This window comes from Vigna unguiculata, chromosome 4, assembly GCF_037176805.1.
Source record: "Vigna unguiculata cultivar grain cowpea cultivar isolate G323 ecotype 2 chromosome 4, ASM3717680v1, whole genome shotgun sequence".
Classification (NCBI taxonomy): Eukaryota; Viridiplantae; Streptophyta; class Magnoliopsida; order Fabales; family Fabaceae; genus Vigna; species Vigna unguiculata.
The window spans coordinates 40,938,182-40,956,719 of record NC_140795.1 but is presented as its reverse complement, the minus strand read 5'-3'; the positions used below and the strand labels follow the sequence as shown (position 1 = coordinate 40,956,719).

At 34.6% G+C, this 18,538-nt stretch overlaps 1 protein-coding gene and 1 pseudogene across 1 annotated transcript; both read right to left on the bottom strand.

Moving 5' to 3' along the window:
* Window positions 1-2,362: 2,362 nt before the first annotated feature.
* On the bottom strand, window positions 2,363-5,871 carry LOC146887181 (receptor-like protein EIX2). The gene has a single exon (XM_085672332.1). It carries the CDS (start codon window positions 5,443-5,445, stop codon window positions 2,614-2,616), a length of 2,832 nt encoding a protein of 943 aa, XP_085528458.1. The 5' UTR covers window positions 5,446-5,871; the 3' UTR covers window positions 2,363-2,613.
* A 2,438-nt stretch (window positions 5,872-8,309) lies between these two features.
* LOC146887180 (receptor-like protein EIX2) lies at window positions 8,310-11,078 on the bottom strand (annotated as a pseudogene).
* Window positions 11,079-18,538: the final 7,460 nt, after the last annotated feature.

Genomic DNA, 18,538 nt, shown 5'->3' with positions numbered 1-18,538 from the left:
TTACATCCATTTATATACTATAAACTCGCTTAATGGATTCGAAATTTCTAACACCCCGTCACATCTTCTCTCTATTCTCATGACATTGATGGTCTTTCCGAAAGATTTCACTAAGCATGGAATATGAAAGTTTAATTTATCTTTATACAAAATTTCTGCAAAGACTTTTAAAAATCTATCTATTGCAATTTCCCGAATTATTTTATATACAAAATTTCTGCATAGACTCTTGAAAACTTTTGCAAAGACTTCTCAAAAGTTATGTAAATGTTTCAATTCCCGATTGATGCGTATAAGATTCAGTTTTCGAACCCATAAATACAACTATTTTTAGAAATACAACTATATATTTTGACTTCAACAAGTTTACATACTAGCTTTATTACAAAAAATAGTAATAATAACAAGTTTTCAGCAATATTTAGAAAATTGGCACAGATTCTCATAGAACTCGTTAGGTGTAAACGATATATTCACTTCAAATTATCACCAAAATTTGAAGTTTTGAACTGAAGTTGAAGCTACCTTGAAAGACCAATGAGGTCACATTATTATCAGAAAGGTCAAGGATCACAAGAGAAGGAAAGCTTGAGTAGACAGGAGATGACAAAGTAATGTTATTATCAGAAAGACAAAGCTCTTGAAGAATAAGGCTAAAGTTAGAGAATAATTGAAATGTTGAGGATGTGAGCATATTAGAAGAAAGATGAAGGATGGTAAGAGAATTGGAAAAGTTGGAAGGTGAATAAAATAGGGATTGGATATGGGTATCTGATAGAGATATATTTCATATATCTTCTCTGTTGATTTCCCCCTTCTGTTTTTCGTTCTGTTATTCTGTTTTAGTTTTCTGTTACCTTCTCCAATTGTATGCTTGTGTTATATAAGGCCAAGCTCTGATATTGTAAAGACACACCGTTTCATTCAATGAATAACAGAAGCCATTTCCTTCTCTCTTTCTTAGGATCAACTCTTTTAGCTTTGGACTATGAATCATTTGCAACCAATCAGGGTTATGTAAACCATTGAAGGCAAGATGTGTTAGGAAACTGAGATTAGACAACCACTTTCCATCCTTAGGTTTGACATCAAAATCTCCACCAAGTCTAAGAGCGTGCAAGAAAGGAAGATTCCCAACCTGGAATGGGAGTGCTCCAGAAAAGGAATTTCCGCTAAGGTCAAGGTACCTCAACTGTGACAGATTTGCAAATTGAGAAGGGATTTTCCCATCAAGATTATTTGCAAATTGAGAAGGGATTTGCAACTGTAGACAGCATGTGGTAGTCATCTATGACGCCATGTTTGAAGTTGAGGAGTGTCTGTCTCTCCCTCTCAGTGCACTTTATTTCTGAGCTATTGTGGAATCCCAGAATAGGTGCTGCAGCATGCATGAGAAGCAAGAGAAGTGCATAAAATCGTTCCATGAAATGAACACAGCAAAAAACAGAGATCCTCAAATGTTATCAGCTTATTCTAAGTTGTGAAAGTGTGAAAGGCAGAAGCACGAATGATTGGTTATATAAGGAATTGGGGAGAGTAGAGTGGTGGCGGTTGGCATCTATTAATTTTCACCGCTCACATTCACAACAGTTAATATTTAAAGCATCGAAAAATAGAAGTTTAATTGTCTTTATATTTTTGAAGACTTGCTATTTAAAAGATTATGCAATTGTTTCAAATTCTAAATTTGATGTGATTGTACAAATAATTTTCTAACCCGTTAAAAGAGTTAGAAAAAGATATATAATACAACAATAATATATATTATATACATAACTATACTTTTTGTAATTAATTAAAAGAATTAAATGTATATGGAAGACTATCTTAGTCAAAAGATTCGAATAGAGACTAATTTTAAATTTTACTGAAATTCGAGGAAAAAAATATATTTAACCTAAATTTATTTACAATTCTTTTCAGAATATTTGTAACTTTTTATCACAACTGCAAAAAACAAAAAAGAGATGTACCTATTCATCAATCAAGTGATGGTATAAACTTCACACACATGGCTATCAACGGTGCTTTCCTTCTTCCTAGATCAATCAGAAGTGCCTAGTACAACTGCAATAGCCTACAAGTTTTGTATAACCGTCAATTGGTTTATTACAACATAAATAACGACGGAATTATATTTGCTTGTGTCAAATTAGAATATATTATTTTAACTAAATCATTTAATATGATAATAAATTAAATATTTAACAATATTTTATACCAAACAAATAAAACTTAAGCATTTTAAAAAATCATAGTTACGAAAATTCAACATTCTTCTTTTAAAGTAAAAATATCATCTGATAAAATATGTTACATGATCAGATACAAAATAAATATTTCATCATTGAATTATGAAACATAATATTCATTCATGAAATCTATTGTTTCTTTTTTCCCTTCTGTAATACACTTGCGTTAAAACAATAAGTATTATTTATAGTAAGGGTGATTACTAAAATTGTTAAACTAGGATGAACAAATAAATTACTTCTCCTAATACTTAGATTATATTTAATTACAGTTTTTTGATCAAAATATGTATTCTGATTTCTTTATTTGTGAAGCAAATATTGATATATTTGACTAACATACCTTTTTCCTGTAATCAGGTCACCTACACTTGCCACATTGTTCATACATACCGATTGTCAATCTGTTTAAGAAGTCCAGATAAGCATTTTTCCAAGAACTCCAAAGTAGTATTGGTCCTAATAAGCCCCAAAATCCAGTGAAGTATCCAATCCCCATGCTCATGTACAATGCCTCATAGAAAACACTATCTTCATCATCATTTATTGCTTCCGCTTCCGAAAGTTTTCCTGTTGTTTGATCTCCGTCTCCATAACAACTTTTGTTAAGTTGCTCACCACAAAGGTACATATTTCCTTCAAAACTAGATGCATCGAAGGTTTCAAAATGTCTTCCTGATGGGATCCTTCCAGAAAGAAAATTGTGTGACAAGTCTAATTTGCCTAGATAGTCTATTTCGGATAGAGGAAGAGGAATTCCTCCACTGATTTGATTTCTTGATAAGTCAAGGGATTCCAGTGAACTTAAATTTCCTATCTCTGAAGGAATTTTTCCACTCAGATTATTTCTTGATAAGTTCAAAGAAACTAACCCAGCCAAATATCCAATCTCTTTTGGTATTTCACCCGTTAACTTATTACTTGAAAGATCAATGCCCTTAATTAACTCTGGATTCTTGAACCTCTGTTCCACACCTTTCCATATCAAGCTTATGTCAAAGGGATACTCTTCCTCCAAAAAATAGCCTAAAATTTTAATATAATTGATATATGTGAAATACACAGGATTTAGAGTGCCACGTGTGTGCATGTCCTTTTTAGACATGGCAGTCAATTTCTTTAAGCATGATGGAATTCTTTTTGATAACATATTCTTCGAAAGATCCAATAATTGAATATACTTCAAATAACAGAGTTGAATAGGAAGATTTCCAGAAAAGTGATTCTCTCGCATGTTCAAGATTATCAACTGTTGCATACTTTCTCCGATCCATGATGGTATGGAGCCGCACAACATATTATCAGCCACATCCAACATATTTAAATTGCTGCAATTCTTCAAAGTCGAAGCTAATTCACCTGTCAGGTTATTGTTTCGTAAAACCAAGACTTTCAATTCAACAAGGCTGCCCATAGACAAAGGAATCCTCCCTGACAATTTATTGTTGCTTAAATCAAGATACCGTAACCGATCTACAGATGTCCAACAGTCAGGGAGCTGTCCCTTCAGTTGATTGTTTGACAAATCTAAAATCCACATTTCGGAGTTGCCTTGGTTACATATGAATGAAAACAGATCTGAGAATTTATTGTTAGAAAGCCTCAATTTTGAAGCTTGTAGTAAAAACGATGGAATTTTGCCTTCAAACTGATTTGAATTTAGAATTACCGATGGTGCATAGTGAAGCTTCAATGATATATTAGGAATCGGACCACTGAGATTGTTGTGAGACATATTCAATGTTCTCATATTTTGCAAGTTGTCCCAAACCCAATCCGGTACGTAATTAAGCCCATTGTCGGAAATATCCAGGTAATTTAACGAACTTTGAGTATGGAGCCAACTAGGAAAACTAGGACCCAACTTGCAAGATCTTAGTCCCAAATTTTGTAACTGGAAAGGTGGAACCCAAGTAGGGACAAATTTTACAGACAATGAGTTATTTGACAAAGATAAGTACCTTAATTTGGAAAAACTGGAAAGATGGGATTCAGTGACGTCACACTCCAAGCAATTTCCATCCAATAACAAGTACTCCAACTCAGATAGCAATCCAATGCTTTTAGGTAATGTTCCTGTAATGTTGTTAGAGGATAAATCCAAAATCTGAAACACGTGCTTGTTGCACCATGATGAATTCTGAAAGAAGCTAGAAAATTTTCCGCTCAACTTGTTCTTGGAGAGGATTAAACTCTTCAATGTGCAGATGTTCCCAAAGAAAGATGGAATCTCGCCTTGCAGTTTGTTACCATGGAGGTCAAGAACTTCAAGAGAGTTCATTACTTTCCCAAATCCATCTGGAATGGGACCTTCCAACATGTTATCATAAAGTTGAAGTGTACGAAGATTGGTAGTGGAGTTGAAGAGCCAGTAAAATATGGATGATGATTTCAACAGATTTGAGGAGAGATCAAGCGAGGCAAGAGAAGATGAAGAATTCGTAATTGAAATAGCTGAGATGAGAAAGTTATCATCACTTAGACCACAATTTGACAAATAAAGATTTTGAAGTTTTGAACTGAAGTTGAAACTACCTTGAAAGACTGATGATGTCATATTATTATAGGAAAGGTCAAGGGTCACAAGAGAAGGAAAGGTTGAGAAGACAGGAGATGAGAAAACAATGTTATTTTGAGAAAGATAAAGCTCTTGAAGATTAAGGCTAAAGTTAGACAGTAATTGAAATGTTGAGGATGTGAGCATATTATCAGAAAGGTCAAGGATCATAAGAGAATTGGAAAAGTTGGAAGGTGAATAAAACAGAGAATGAATATGGGTATCTGAAAGAGAACAGTCAACTAGCCTCAACTCTTTTAAATTTGGAAAAGTAATCGTTTGTAACCACTGAAGATTTTGTAAATAATACAGGGCAAGATGTGTTAGGGAACTGAGATTAGACAACCACTTTGCATCATCGGGTTTGACATCAAAATCACCAGCAAGTCTAATAGTGTGCAAGAAAGGAAGATTTCCAGCATGGAAAGGGAGTGTTCCAGAAAATGAATTTCCACTGAGATCAAGGTACTTCAACTGTGACAAATTTCCAAGTTGAGAAGGGATTTTCCCATCAAGATTATTATGACTGAGATCTAGATACCTTAAATACGTAAGGCTTCCAAGTTGGATAGGAATGCTGCCACCAAAATCAGAATAGGAGAGATTGAGATATCTTAAGTTGGTTAGTGAGCCCATGAGTTGTGGGATCTCCTTCCATTCAAAAAGATTGTAGCTGAGATCCAAATGTTGAATATTTTGCAAGGCAAACAATTAAGTGATATTGAGTGCACCTCTCAAATATTGTGTATCCGAACCACGGAGACGAAGGAAGCTTACATGACCTGTTTGATGGTCGCATTGAATGCCTTTCCATTTGCAACAATCTCGACTCTTCTCATCATCCCTCCATGTAGACAGCATGTCATAGTTATCTATGAGGCCATGTTTGAAGTTGAGGAGTGCCTGTCTCTCCCTCTCAATGCACTTTATTTCTGTGCTATTGTTCAATCCGAGAATGGATTCTGCAGCATGCAGCAAGAGCAGGAGAAGTGCATAACAGAGTCTAGGAAAACAAGTAGTCATTTGGTGATATGAAATACGTAAGAGTGAAACAAGGATCTTGAATTTATCAGTGTGAATGGCAAAACCAAAACGATTGAATATATATAAGCGTTCTGGTAGAGTATAGTTCTTGGGGTGGTGTCATTTTTCCACCAAATATGCTTTTTGATGCACCCACTACTTTTAATTACATGCACTCAAAATACCATCATCATATTCATGTGTAGAATTTTTGTTGGGCTCCGTGCGATCAAACAGAAAAGGAGTTTTCACACCAATAACTTATGACAAATAGACTAACATTTTTCATAACTAACGTCAAATGTTTCATACTATTATTATTAATAAAATAATGCCAGGAAACGGGAAGGAGGCTTTGAAACAGTTTCAGTACGTGATAGTTGACTTGAGTTGAAACATGAATGAAAAGTATTCAGAAAATTATTGGGGATGAAAACAAGAGATGAAGAAAAATAGTTATTAATATTTACCGAGAATATGAAACATGTGTACATGAATTGAACAAATTCATTGTTGCATTCAATGTCTTGCCGTTTGCAGCAATCATGACCATGTACACATCATGTCACACGCATACGACTACGGACACGCCTCTTGGAATTGATTCTTACATATTCTTGTCATTCTTCAAAAAAATAAAAAACAAAAATAGAATGTACAACCATTTTTTAATAGCAATATAATTGTGAAATTAACTGATTCGTATGTTAATTCCGGGCCAAAACTCTTCTTCAAACGTGCAAGTTGCTAATTAACTAAACTTTCAGGAGATAATTTGACAGAATAAAAAAATGGATGTTGAATTGTATATGGTTCTATTGTTTTGATTCAAGTTATATATTACACACATCAAATAAACAGAATAATATTTAAATAAATTTATTAAATTTATGAATTGACATACTACGATTAATATTAACTGTATTTATTCATTATCATCCGCTGCGACACAAGACCCTTAACTAGAAATAAATAAATAAACGGGTATGTTCAATCATATTAGGTTTAGAGTTATTAGAAAAGTTGTGTTGAAAATAAAATATAAAGGGTTAAATATGTTTTTGGTCCCTCAAGTTTTAGTAAATTTTGGAATTAGTCCCTCATCAAAACTTTATACCAATTTAGTCCTTCATCTTTCAAAATGCATGAATTTAGTCCTTTTAACCAAATTTTGTTAAGTTTATTTGACGTTTCAAGCACATTTCATGATAGTATTTAAGTTAACATTGAAACAAAAATGTGTCAAACAGTGTAAATAATTTAAATACTATCATGAAATGCGCTTGAAACGTCAAAAGAACTTAACAAAATTTGATTAAAATGACTAAATTCACGCATTTAGAAAGATGAAGGACTAAATTGGTCAAAAGTTTTGATGAGGGACTAATTCCAATTTTCGCTGAAACTTGAGGGACCAAAAACATATTTAATCCAAATATAAAATTAAAGGTTAAAATACCTTTTTGGTACCAATTTTCATCAAGTTTTTTCAAATAAGTCCTAATTTTGGTTTTGTGTTCAAATAGGTCCCAATTTTCGTCAATTTTGTTCAATTGGGTCCTTTTTTGCTAACACCATTTAAATCATTAACGGCCATGAACAGTGACTGCCACGTGTTACTTCGTGATTTTTTTGAATTCTTTTTATTTTTATTTTTATTTTTTTTAATTTTTTTTAAAAAAATTAATTTTTTTTAAAATGTACACATGTCAACCTAGGAGTGTGCCACGTGTCACTTCGTGGTTTTTTTTTAGTTTTTTTTAATTTTTTTTAGATGTCTACGTGTCAACTCAGTAGCGTGCCACATGTCAAAGTCAATATTCTATATTCAATTTGGTTCCTATATTTGTTATTTTTGTTCAATTAGGTCCCAATTTTTGTTAACATTAACCAATTTGGTCCCTCTCCAAATTAAAACTAAATTTAATTTTTATATTAAAATTCACATTTTTTATTAAATATTTTTATATAATATATTAAAATTCACATCATTATAACTTTGATATAAAAATTAAATTTAGTCAAGGGACCAAATTGATTAATGTTAACAAAAATTGGGACCTAATTGAACAAAAATAACAAATATAGGGACCAAATTGAAAATAGAATATTGACTTTGACACATGACACACTACTGGATTGACACGTGGACATTTAAAAAAACATCTAATAAAATATGTTGCGTTTGATACATATAACTATTTCATCATTATTAGTAAACAAAATTAAACACAGTTCAATCATGTAAACTATTTTTTCTTTTTTCCTCTCTCTAAGTTACACACTATAGTTAAAGCAAAAAGTGTTATAGTAAAGAGTGATTACTGAATTAGTTAAGTTAGGATCAAATAAAACAAACTACTCCTAACAATCGGAATGCATTTAATTTAATTAGAGCTTTCTATTAAAAAATATGTATTCCATTTTTTTTTGAAGCAGGTATTGATATATATGACAAACGTACCTTCTTCTTGCAATCAGAGCACCAACAACACATATATACCATATGTCAACCTGTTTAGGAATCTGAGAAAAGTATTTCTCCAAGAACGCCAAAGTAGCATTGTCCCGAATAAGCCCCAAAATCCAGTGAAATATCCAATCCCCATGCTCATGTACAATGCCTCATACAAAACATTATCTTCATCATCATTTCCATGTTCTTCAGTCTTTGTCGTTGTCTGATTTCCATCTTCAGGACAAGTTCTGTTAAGTTGTTCACCACAAAGACCAACATTCCCTTCAAAACTAGAGACATCAAAAGTTCCAAAGTGTCTTCCTGATGGTATCCTTCCAGACAGAGAGTCGTGTGACAGATCTAACTTCCCAAGAAAATCAATTTCAGAAAGTGAGAAAGGAATTCCCCCACTGATATGATTTCTTGATAAGTCAAGGGGTTCCAGTTAACTTAAATTTCCTATCTCTGAAGGAATTTCTCCACTCAGATTATTTCTTGATAAATTCAAAGAAACCAACCCAAGTAGATATCCAATCTCTTTTGGTATTTCACCTGTCAACTTATTTCTCGAAAGATCAATGCTCTTAAGCTTTAACTCTGGGTTCTTGAATCCCTGTTCAACCCCTTTCCACATCAGGCTTATGTTAAGGGTATACTCGCCCGTAGGAAAACTTGCATAAGATACACCATTCATGTCACATATGAATGAAAATAGATCTGAAAATTTATTGTCAGAAAGCCTCAACTCTGAAGCTTGTAGTAAAAACGATAGAATTTTTCCTTCAAACTGATTCGAATTCAGAATTATAAATGGTCTATTGAGAAGCTTCATCGATGTATTAGGAATTGCACCGGTGAGATTATTCTGAGACATATTCAAACATTGCACATTTTCCAAGTTGTTCCAAAACAATTTTGGTACTGAACCATTCAGCCCATTATCAGAAATATCAAGAAAAGCTAAGGAGCGTTGAGTCTGGAGCCAACTAGGAAAAGTGGGGCCTAACATGCAAGATTTTAGTTTCAGAACATATAATTCGAAAGGAGGAACCCAATTAGGGTCTATTTTTAGAGATAGAGAGTTATCTGACAAATATAAGTGTCTTAACTTGGAAAAATTGGAAAGATGGGATTCAGTGACGTCACCCTCCAAACGATTTCCATCCAAGAACAAGTACTCCAACCCAGATAGCAATCCAATGATTGTAGGTAGCATGCCTGTAATCTGGTTATTAGATAAATCCAAACTCTGAAACACGTGTCTGTTGCACCGTGAAGAATTTTGAAATAAGCTTGAAATTTTCCCACTCAACTCGTTATATGAGAGGTCTAATCTCTGCAATGTGCACATGTTCCCAAAGGAAGATGGAATCTCGCCTTGCAGTTTGTTACCATAGAGGTCAAGAAACTCAAGAGATTTCATTACTTTCCCAAATCCATCTGGAATGGGACCTTCCAACACGTTTTCATAAAGGTCAAGAGTACGAAGATTGGTAGTGGAGTTGAAGAGCCAGTAAAATATGGATGATGATATTAACAGATTTGAGGAGAGATCAAGCGAGGCAAGAGAAGATGAAGAATTCGTAATTGAAATGTCAGATATGAGAAAACTACCATCCCTGAGACTACAATTTCGCAAATGAAGATTTTGAAGTTTTGAACTGAAGTTGAAACTACCCTGAAAGATAAATGATGTCATATTATTATAAGAAAGGTCAAGGATCACAAGAGAAGGAAAACTTGAGAAGACAGGAGATGAGAAAACAATGTTATTATGAGAAAGATAAAGCTCTTGAAGATTAAGGCTAAAGTTAGACAACAACTGAAATGATGAGGATGTGAGCATATTAGAAGAAAGATCAAGGATGGTAAGAGAATTGGAAAAGTTGGAAGGTGAATAAAATAGAGAATGAATATGGGTATCTGAAAGAGAACAGTCAACTAGTCTCAACTCTCTTAGCTTAGTACAGTGAAACATTTGAAACCAGTGAAGGTTATGTAAACCATCGAAGGCAAGATGTGTTAATGAACAGAGATTAGACAACCACTTGGCATCCTTAGGTTTGACATCAAAATCACCAGCAAGTATAAGAGTTTGCAAGTAAGGAAAATTCCCAACCTGGAAAGGGAGTGCTCCAGAAAATGAATTACAACTGAGACCAAGGTATCTCAACTGTGACATATTTGCAAGTTGACTGGGGAGTTTCCCTTCAAGATAATTATAATTGAGATCAAGATACCTTAAATATTTAAGGCTTCCAAGCTGATAAGGGAGTTCCTGGTCGAGATAATTGTAACTGAGATCGAGATACCTTAAATGTGTAAGCCTTCCAAGTTGGATAGGAATGCTGCCACTAAAAAAAGAATTGGAGAGATTGAGATATCTTAAGTTGGTAAGTGAGCCTATGAGTTCTCCGATGTCATTGCCTATAAAAAAACTGTAGCTGAGATCTAAATATTGAATATTTTGCAAGGGAAACAATGAACTGATATTGAGTGCACCTCTCAAATATTGTGTATCAGAACCACGAAGACCAAGGATGGTAACAAGACCTGTTTGATGGTCACATTGAATGTTTTTCCATTCGCAACAATTTCGACCCTTTTCATCATCCCTCCATGTAGACAGCATGCCATTGACATCTACGAGGCCAAGTTTGAAGCTGAGGAGTGCTTGTGTTTCCCTTTCATCGCACTTTATTTCAGAGGTATTGTTGAATCCGAGGACTGGTCCTGCAGCATGCATGAGAAGCAGTAGAAGTGCATAAAATGGTTCCATAAAAGTAGTCATTATATTTGTGGTGGTATGAAATAAGAGTAAATCAGAGATCCTTTCAGCTAAGTTGTGAAGTGTGGAAGGCAGAAGCAGGAAGGATTTGTTATATAAGGAGTTTGGGAGAGTAAAGAGGTGGTGGTTGGCATCTATTCCCAGCGTTCACATGCTCACTGATTCATATTTTCTCATCCCTTCATCAGACATGGTTTATTGAACTACCCACTAGCAATAAAAAAAAGACCATCATGCAGTGTGTGAGGAGTTTAGTGGAGAGCCTCTGAAACGGTAGCTGATGACCAATGTGAAAAAGATTTACCAAACTGTATTATATTATAAATGTCTCAGTGGAATTAAACCTATAATAATTAGCACACGATATCAGAAATGTTGAAGTAGAACTTACAATACAATATCTTGTGTTACCTTGTTTTGTTTTTTAAGAGATGTGTAACTCCCTTAACGACTATAAACGCAAGATTGATATCTTTACTTCAAATATAAAGTCTTTCTACTTCAAATATAGGTGATATTATATTAGTAAACGATGATAATGTAATATTATTAAGTTAATATATAAAATAAAATTATATTTATTATGAATAAAGTGAAATATATTAAAAAAGATAAGAAAATAACAATTGATAAATAGATAAAAGAGAAGAGCATGTATAAACGATTTTATAAAAAAATAAAATTTGTAAAAATAACGGTTAATTTTCAAAAATTTAATAAATAATTATATTTTAAAAGAGGATAACTAAAAATTATATGTGTACGCTAGTAATATATAAATAAGATATCCACTTTTTGTATTCACATTTCATTATTCTAGTTTTACCTTTTCTTATTATTTTAAAAATTAATTATTTTATAAATAGTTTATCTTTAGCCGTTATCCTTAAAATTTATGTTATCCTTAACAATTATTTTAAAAACTTATTTTGTATACATATTTTGTTTTTTTAAGTTTATATTTAAAAACTATTTAAAAATTATTTATATATTTTTTATTAATTTTAATTCAAATTTTTACCAAAGTTAAAAAGTAAAAACACATTTATTGTGCCTGTATTTTCATTAGTATTTTAAATATATAATATGTCGAAATTCAGTTACATTTTAACATTCGTTACTATTTTTAGATGTGTATATTAGTGAGCAGGCCAAAGTTAAAACAAAGTTAAAACGTTATTTTAGGAATTTTAGAAAAATTTGGGAGTTGTTGACGGTGCTGATAGAAACGGCTAAAATTAATTAGGCCACAGTGTTTGACAAAAGTCCAATATACTTCTTGAATATCGGGGAAAAGGAGCTAAACGCACAAAATGCTCCAGTACATTAGGCCGTGGACCCAACGTCATTCCATAAGCTTAGGGAGTTATTGCTACGAGGGTTGCAGAGTTCCCAAAATTTAACCTCAGTGTCTTTCTGGACTTTTAGAAGTGCTTTGGATTGTAAGCCGAACTTTTTTGGGTGCAAAAACTAGTAGGGTTTTCACTATTGATATAGCGTCCGACGGCTCAGGTGTGTGCGTCAGTCAGGCGATAGGAGTAGCAGAGAGTTTCTTGCACCGCGTGGCACTTGGTGGTAAGGTGGGTTCTGCCAGGCAATAAAACCTGCAACAGTGAGTTTGTAAGAGGCTTGGCACCTTGCGGCGAGGAGGTCCTGCCAGGCGGTAACGTTGTAGGTATCTGACTTGTGTATGTTGTTGTATGCATTGATGCGGACTTGGATCAAAAGATGTTGTGCCATGAGCGGGTAGGTTCATGGATGGTGATGAACATGTGATGATTTGAGCGGGGAGGTTCATATCCTGTTACTCTCGTGTGGGGATACGAGTGGGTAACTTCGTATATTCCGTGCTCACACTTTAGTTTCGTTTTTTATTTTCAAATTTTACGTCATTTTTTTAATTTCGTTTTACGTTAGTATAGGTTAATTTTTAATACATATTTTAGAAAAAAATATATTAATTTATATATGTATATGTATATGTAAATATTTTTTAATTTTGTTTTTATATAATATATTAGAAAAAAAATATTTTGAAATAAAAATAATTAATTTTCTAATAGATCTATAATTAATGTAACACTTCATTTAAATAATAACCTTAATTTAAATGAAATGTCACACAGATAATATGAGAAACAAGTCATGGAGTATATCTTTATGCCTTACAAATATCCAGAAGAAACCAGGAAAGAATTTAGGGCACACCACGATGCTAGATACAAAACAGAATAAGAGATCTAAAGTATTTCAAAATTAAGTTCTAAGATGAGGCGTACAAGGGCCACAACCCTAAAGGAAGACATAAACAAGTGGACTCCAACCCAGATAGTCTAGGCAGCGGAATCACCATTTCCTCGTTGACCACGAGGAGTTCTCGTATATGCTCACATCAATAAATTGATGATCATCCCAAAAGAGAAAACCACACACATAACAATCAAACAAGCAAAGGGTAAGCTAGAGTAAAACATGATTTATCATACAGTTACTTACAATATCATAGTCCAAGGTACACACGTCAACCAATCATGTTATGACTTGCAAATAATACACCAAGACTCAATTCATCCAGATACATATAATTAGTCGGATTCAGCGGATGTTTGCACTTGTGGTGGCCTTTACTACTCTACCGAGCTAATTGTTCTAGTGTTTCATCCCTCCACACAAGATTAGCCCTTAAGGTGTTCCAGGTCTCCTGCTACCATCATGAACTCCCACTAATAGGGGTCATGGAATTACACCCTGACCAACTGAGGCACCACTATGAGATCTCACCTAAAAATTCATGGAATTACGTCCTAACCAATGAGGCACCACCACAAAACTATCGTGGAATTACGTCCTAACCATACCAAAAACATGTTTCATTAATTAATATAACATTCATACTCATACCAATTCCATGTCACTTTTATAACCAACCATTTCATACTCATTACATGCCAAGATCATGCCAAACTCATCATTTACAAACCATAAACCATTTTACTCATGCATATTCCCTCATCTCATGCTTTAACAAGATTTACTAATCCAAACATATGGTAAACAACCAAGAACAGAGAAACAAACAACACTAGCACGCCTCTCGCCCAGCTTCTCGCTCAAGCAGGAAGGTCTTGCTCAGGCGAGAGGTTTCCCTCGCTTAAGCGAGAGGTTTCCCTCACTCAGACGAGCTTCCTTCGCATAAGCAAGAGCTCGAAAAAGGAATAGTGGTGCTGTCGCGTTCTCTCGCTTAGGCGAGACCTCCTCGCCTAAGCGAGATGGCTTCTCGCTCAAGACTGGAGCTCGTCGCCTGAGCGACAGCTAGCGCAACACTTGGGAGGGTTTTTTTATACTCTCGCTCAGGTGAGACCCACTCGCTTAGGCGAGATTATCATATCTCCTCCACTGTTCACGCAGGCGAGCATAGAAATTCACCCAGAATAATGCACAGTACATGTTCATATCATTTTAAACATCACACAATTACCAAGAGCACTAAAACAACACTGAAATCAAGCAATATATATTAAAAATGTGAAACCCTCACCAGTGCAGATAAAGGTTTTGGTCGCGGTTATTTTGACTATTTGGCTTCGGTTAAAGACCCGAGGCATATCTAGCCGAGTCAAAAAGGGATGAGCTTTCTGCCTCGGTCATGACCCGATGCATATTTCTCCATTACTGCCTCGGTTATGGAGGGAACCGAGGCATAATATGCATTAAAAATTAAAAAAAATTAAACGGTTGAAGCCACAGATCTGCGACGCTGCACCTCACGACTTTGAAGCCACAGATCTGCGATGCCCACCATCACGCTGCACCTCACGACTTTGAAGCCACAGATTTGCGATGCCAACCATCACGCTGCACCTCACGACTTTGAAGCCACAGATCTGCGACGCCAACCATCACGCTGCACCTCGCGACTAAACCAGAAAACGGAAACACCATCAGATGTGCACCTACATCGTGAAGCACATCAACCACCTTCAAACAACCTGCAAAAAGAATGTCCAAAACACCATAACAGATTGCGCCTGAGACGAGAAACCACAGAACGACGCATCTGCACCATTAGCCTGCGAACGAACCAGAATCGCAAACCATCAAACCTCCATGTGCGTCACCTTCGAGAGAAAGAAAAACGAAAGAAAGTTTGTGTGATTGCATGTTGGATCTGAGATGTTGGTGTGAAAGAAAGTTTGGAACTTTAGAGAGGATTGGGTAAAAAACCTTGAGAGAAGAAGAAGAACTTGATGCAGAGAAAATGGGAAGAAGAACCTCGCGAGCAGAGAAGAAGACGAAGTACTGATTTTTGTGATTTGGGTTTTTATTTTAACCTAACTCTTCTTCCTCGGTTTAATTAAAAACCGGGGCATAAAACCATTTTCTGCCTCGGCTCCTGGACAACTGAGGTATAATCCTTTTCGTTCAAAATGAAAAATTAAAAATAGCGGGAAAGTTGAAATTTTTGGGAGGACCTTTTGGCACCGGTTTTTTTTTAACCGAAGCCTATAACCCCTTTTGGCACCGTTTTTTTTTTTGAACCGAAGCCTATAACCCCTTTTGGCCTCGGGTTTTTCTTGAACCGAGGCATAAAAGTTGCTTGAAATTGCAAAAATGCCACCGCGCCATTATATGCTCCGGTTCCTTGCCAACCGAGGCCTATAAGGTGAGGTAAAAGTGCGATTCTGCACTAGTGCCTAGCTTCCCTTACCTGGAAAAAGCTAGCAGAATGTCCCGACAACCAAGCAAGTGAGTACTACAGACCACGGAGCAGATTCACGAGCTGAAAAACAGTGAAATAGATTCAAAATGGGTTACCATGGTGAACCTTAGTTAGAATTATGATGACAGAGTTGGGGATGAAAAAGGTACAGTGAAAAGTCAACTTATGTGACTGAAGAATTTAGTTGAGCGAACGCGAAGAAGGGTAAGACTCAAACCCTAGCAGAGCTTCTGTGGAGAGTAAAGGAGAAGAATGAGAGCACTGATTTTGGCAGGTGGGTGCATAATGAGGGACCTTAGCTGCTTTAGGGGCCTTGGTAGGGATGTCAACGGGGGGGGTAGGGTACGAGTAGTAGCTCCCCCGTACCCTACCCGCTGGATAAATATTCGTCTCGTACCCGTACCCATATCCGTCGGGTATCCGTTATGCGGGTACCCGTCTATTTTTTTCATATCCGCGGGTATCCACGGATACCCACAGGTATTTACAAAATTATTTAAAAAATAAATATTTAATAATAAAATAAAATAAAATACATCACTATCATACATTTTAAATAGAGTTCAAACAAACTCAAGTCCATACAAGTCCAAATAATCATAAAAATAAATATAAAATAACATTCAACACAATGAAAATTCTTTAATTAGTGCTTTGATCAACAAACTCACTTTCTTCGATTGATTCCTAAGAAAAAATTAGGCCATAATGTTTTTTACTAATATATATATATATATATATATAGATGGGTATTTTTGTGAATTAAAGTTTAGCGGGTACGGGTATCCACGGGTACGGATATTATGATACCCGTACCCGCCCCGTTAACATGCGGGTATCAAAAATACCCGTACCCACGGGTAGCGGGTATCCATTTTTAATATCTGTTTTCTACCCATTGCGGGTTTTATCCGTGGATACCCGCGGGTACGGATATTTTTGACATCCCTAGGCCTTGGCACCCTATGGACCAACCTTTATGCCCAACTAGAGCTGTCAAAATGGGTTAGAACCCGCGAGCCAACCCGGCTCACCACGGGTTCGAGCCGGGTTGGGTTGAAATTTTTTTACAAATTTCAATACTGGTTGATTTTTGACCCGGCTCATTTAGAACCCGGCTCATTCGGGTTGAACCCATGGTAAGTCGGGTTGGCTCACCAACCCGGAGATAAAAGGGTCACACAAGTGTTTTTTATTTATTTTTATTAAGTTAGGCTTTACATTTGGGTCATGTTAGGTTTTTTTTTATTCAACCCATAAATAATTTGTATTTTTTTTATTTTGATTTGCATTTGGATAGTATTAAAGTTTATTTAAATTTTAATTAGAATTACAATTTAGTTTTGACTCAAAAAAAAATATAAAAAAAATAATATTTTTTTAATTAAGTGAACTCGTGAGCCAACCCGTTTAACCCGCCAACCCGTGGTGAGTCGGGTCGGGTTCAAATTTTTTTGGCTCGCTAACAAGTGAGCTGGGTTGGGTTGGTTCACTAAATCATCAACCCGTGGTGGATCAAGCCGGGTCGGACCAGATTACCCGTTTTGACAGCTATATGTCCAACTGATTAGGGGCAACCCTTAAAATAAAAACAGAAAATAATTGAGTCTTACATATAACAATATATAGAAATATATTTTCTTTTGTGTTCACGTTTCGTTATTTTAATTTTACCTTTAATTATTATTTTAAAAATTAATTATTTAATAAATAATTTATCTTTAACCTTTATTCTAAAAATCTTATTTATTCTTAACAGTTATCTTAAAAACTTTTTTTATATATTTACTTTATATTTAACAACTATTTTAAAAATTATTTATATATCTTTTATTAATCGGACACTAAACAACATTACAATATACTATATCATAAAATACAACCAAATCATAACAAGTTTCTAGAAACAAGATTTTTCAATTTATTTCTTTCATACAAAATATTGTAAACGACAAAACTAAATAAATATTTTGTCCTTGTGCAACCCAACATTGATTTCCTCCCTAATCCGAATTGTGTAGAGCATCTGCAACACCTGCATTCTTTTTTTAAACAAAAATTAATTCGGTGCATTACAAGAAAAAGACATAATATATTTAAATATATGTAGGACTTTTGAAGTTGCAGGATTTTGGAATCACCATCTCAGCTAATAACATGAACTCTTTCGTTTTTGTTACTCAGAAATCCTTTAACGACAAATTCTTCTACGTATTTAGTATCTAACTCTTTCATACTTTAGGGTTAATTTCGTTATCTGATTATATGCTTAAAGACTAAGGTTTTCTGTTAACATGTTTTCCAATGGTACTAATCAAGTTTCTCAATTTTTTGTGAATTTGAGAGAGAACCGAAAACTGTTTAGAAAAATTATAGTAATCATTGCATTTAAGTAGAATTTAGTAACTATGGTATAAGAGAAGTGTGGACCATAGAAAAAGGTTCTCAAAGATCCTGAAACGAATATATGAACTAAAAAAGATCGCTCATCTAATACTATATATAATTGGGAACTAACAAAAGGCAAGTTTTTCAATTGAATAATATATCTGACCTACTTCTCAATTCAAATTTTTATCTACAAAAGGTAAAAACGCTGATGTGTCAATCTCTCAGCATTTTCAAGTTTGAAAAAAAAATGGAAAAGAAATTGAAAACCGAAACTTTTAATTAAAACTTCTTTCTCTCTCTCTTCCTCAGTCTTTTGACCTTCCTCCTTCTCAATTCTTTCTCTCTCTTT

Coding starts and splice junctions, on each gene's coding strand:
- LOC146887181 (XM_085672332.1), bottom strand. CDS start 5,445: ATGGGCTCACTAACCAACTTAAGATATCTCAATCTCTCCTATTCTGAT.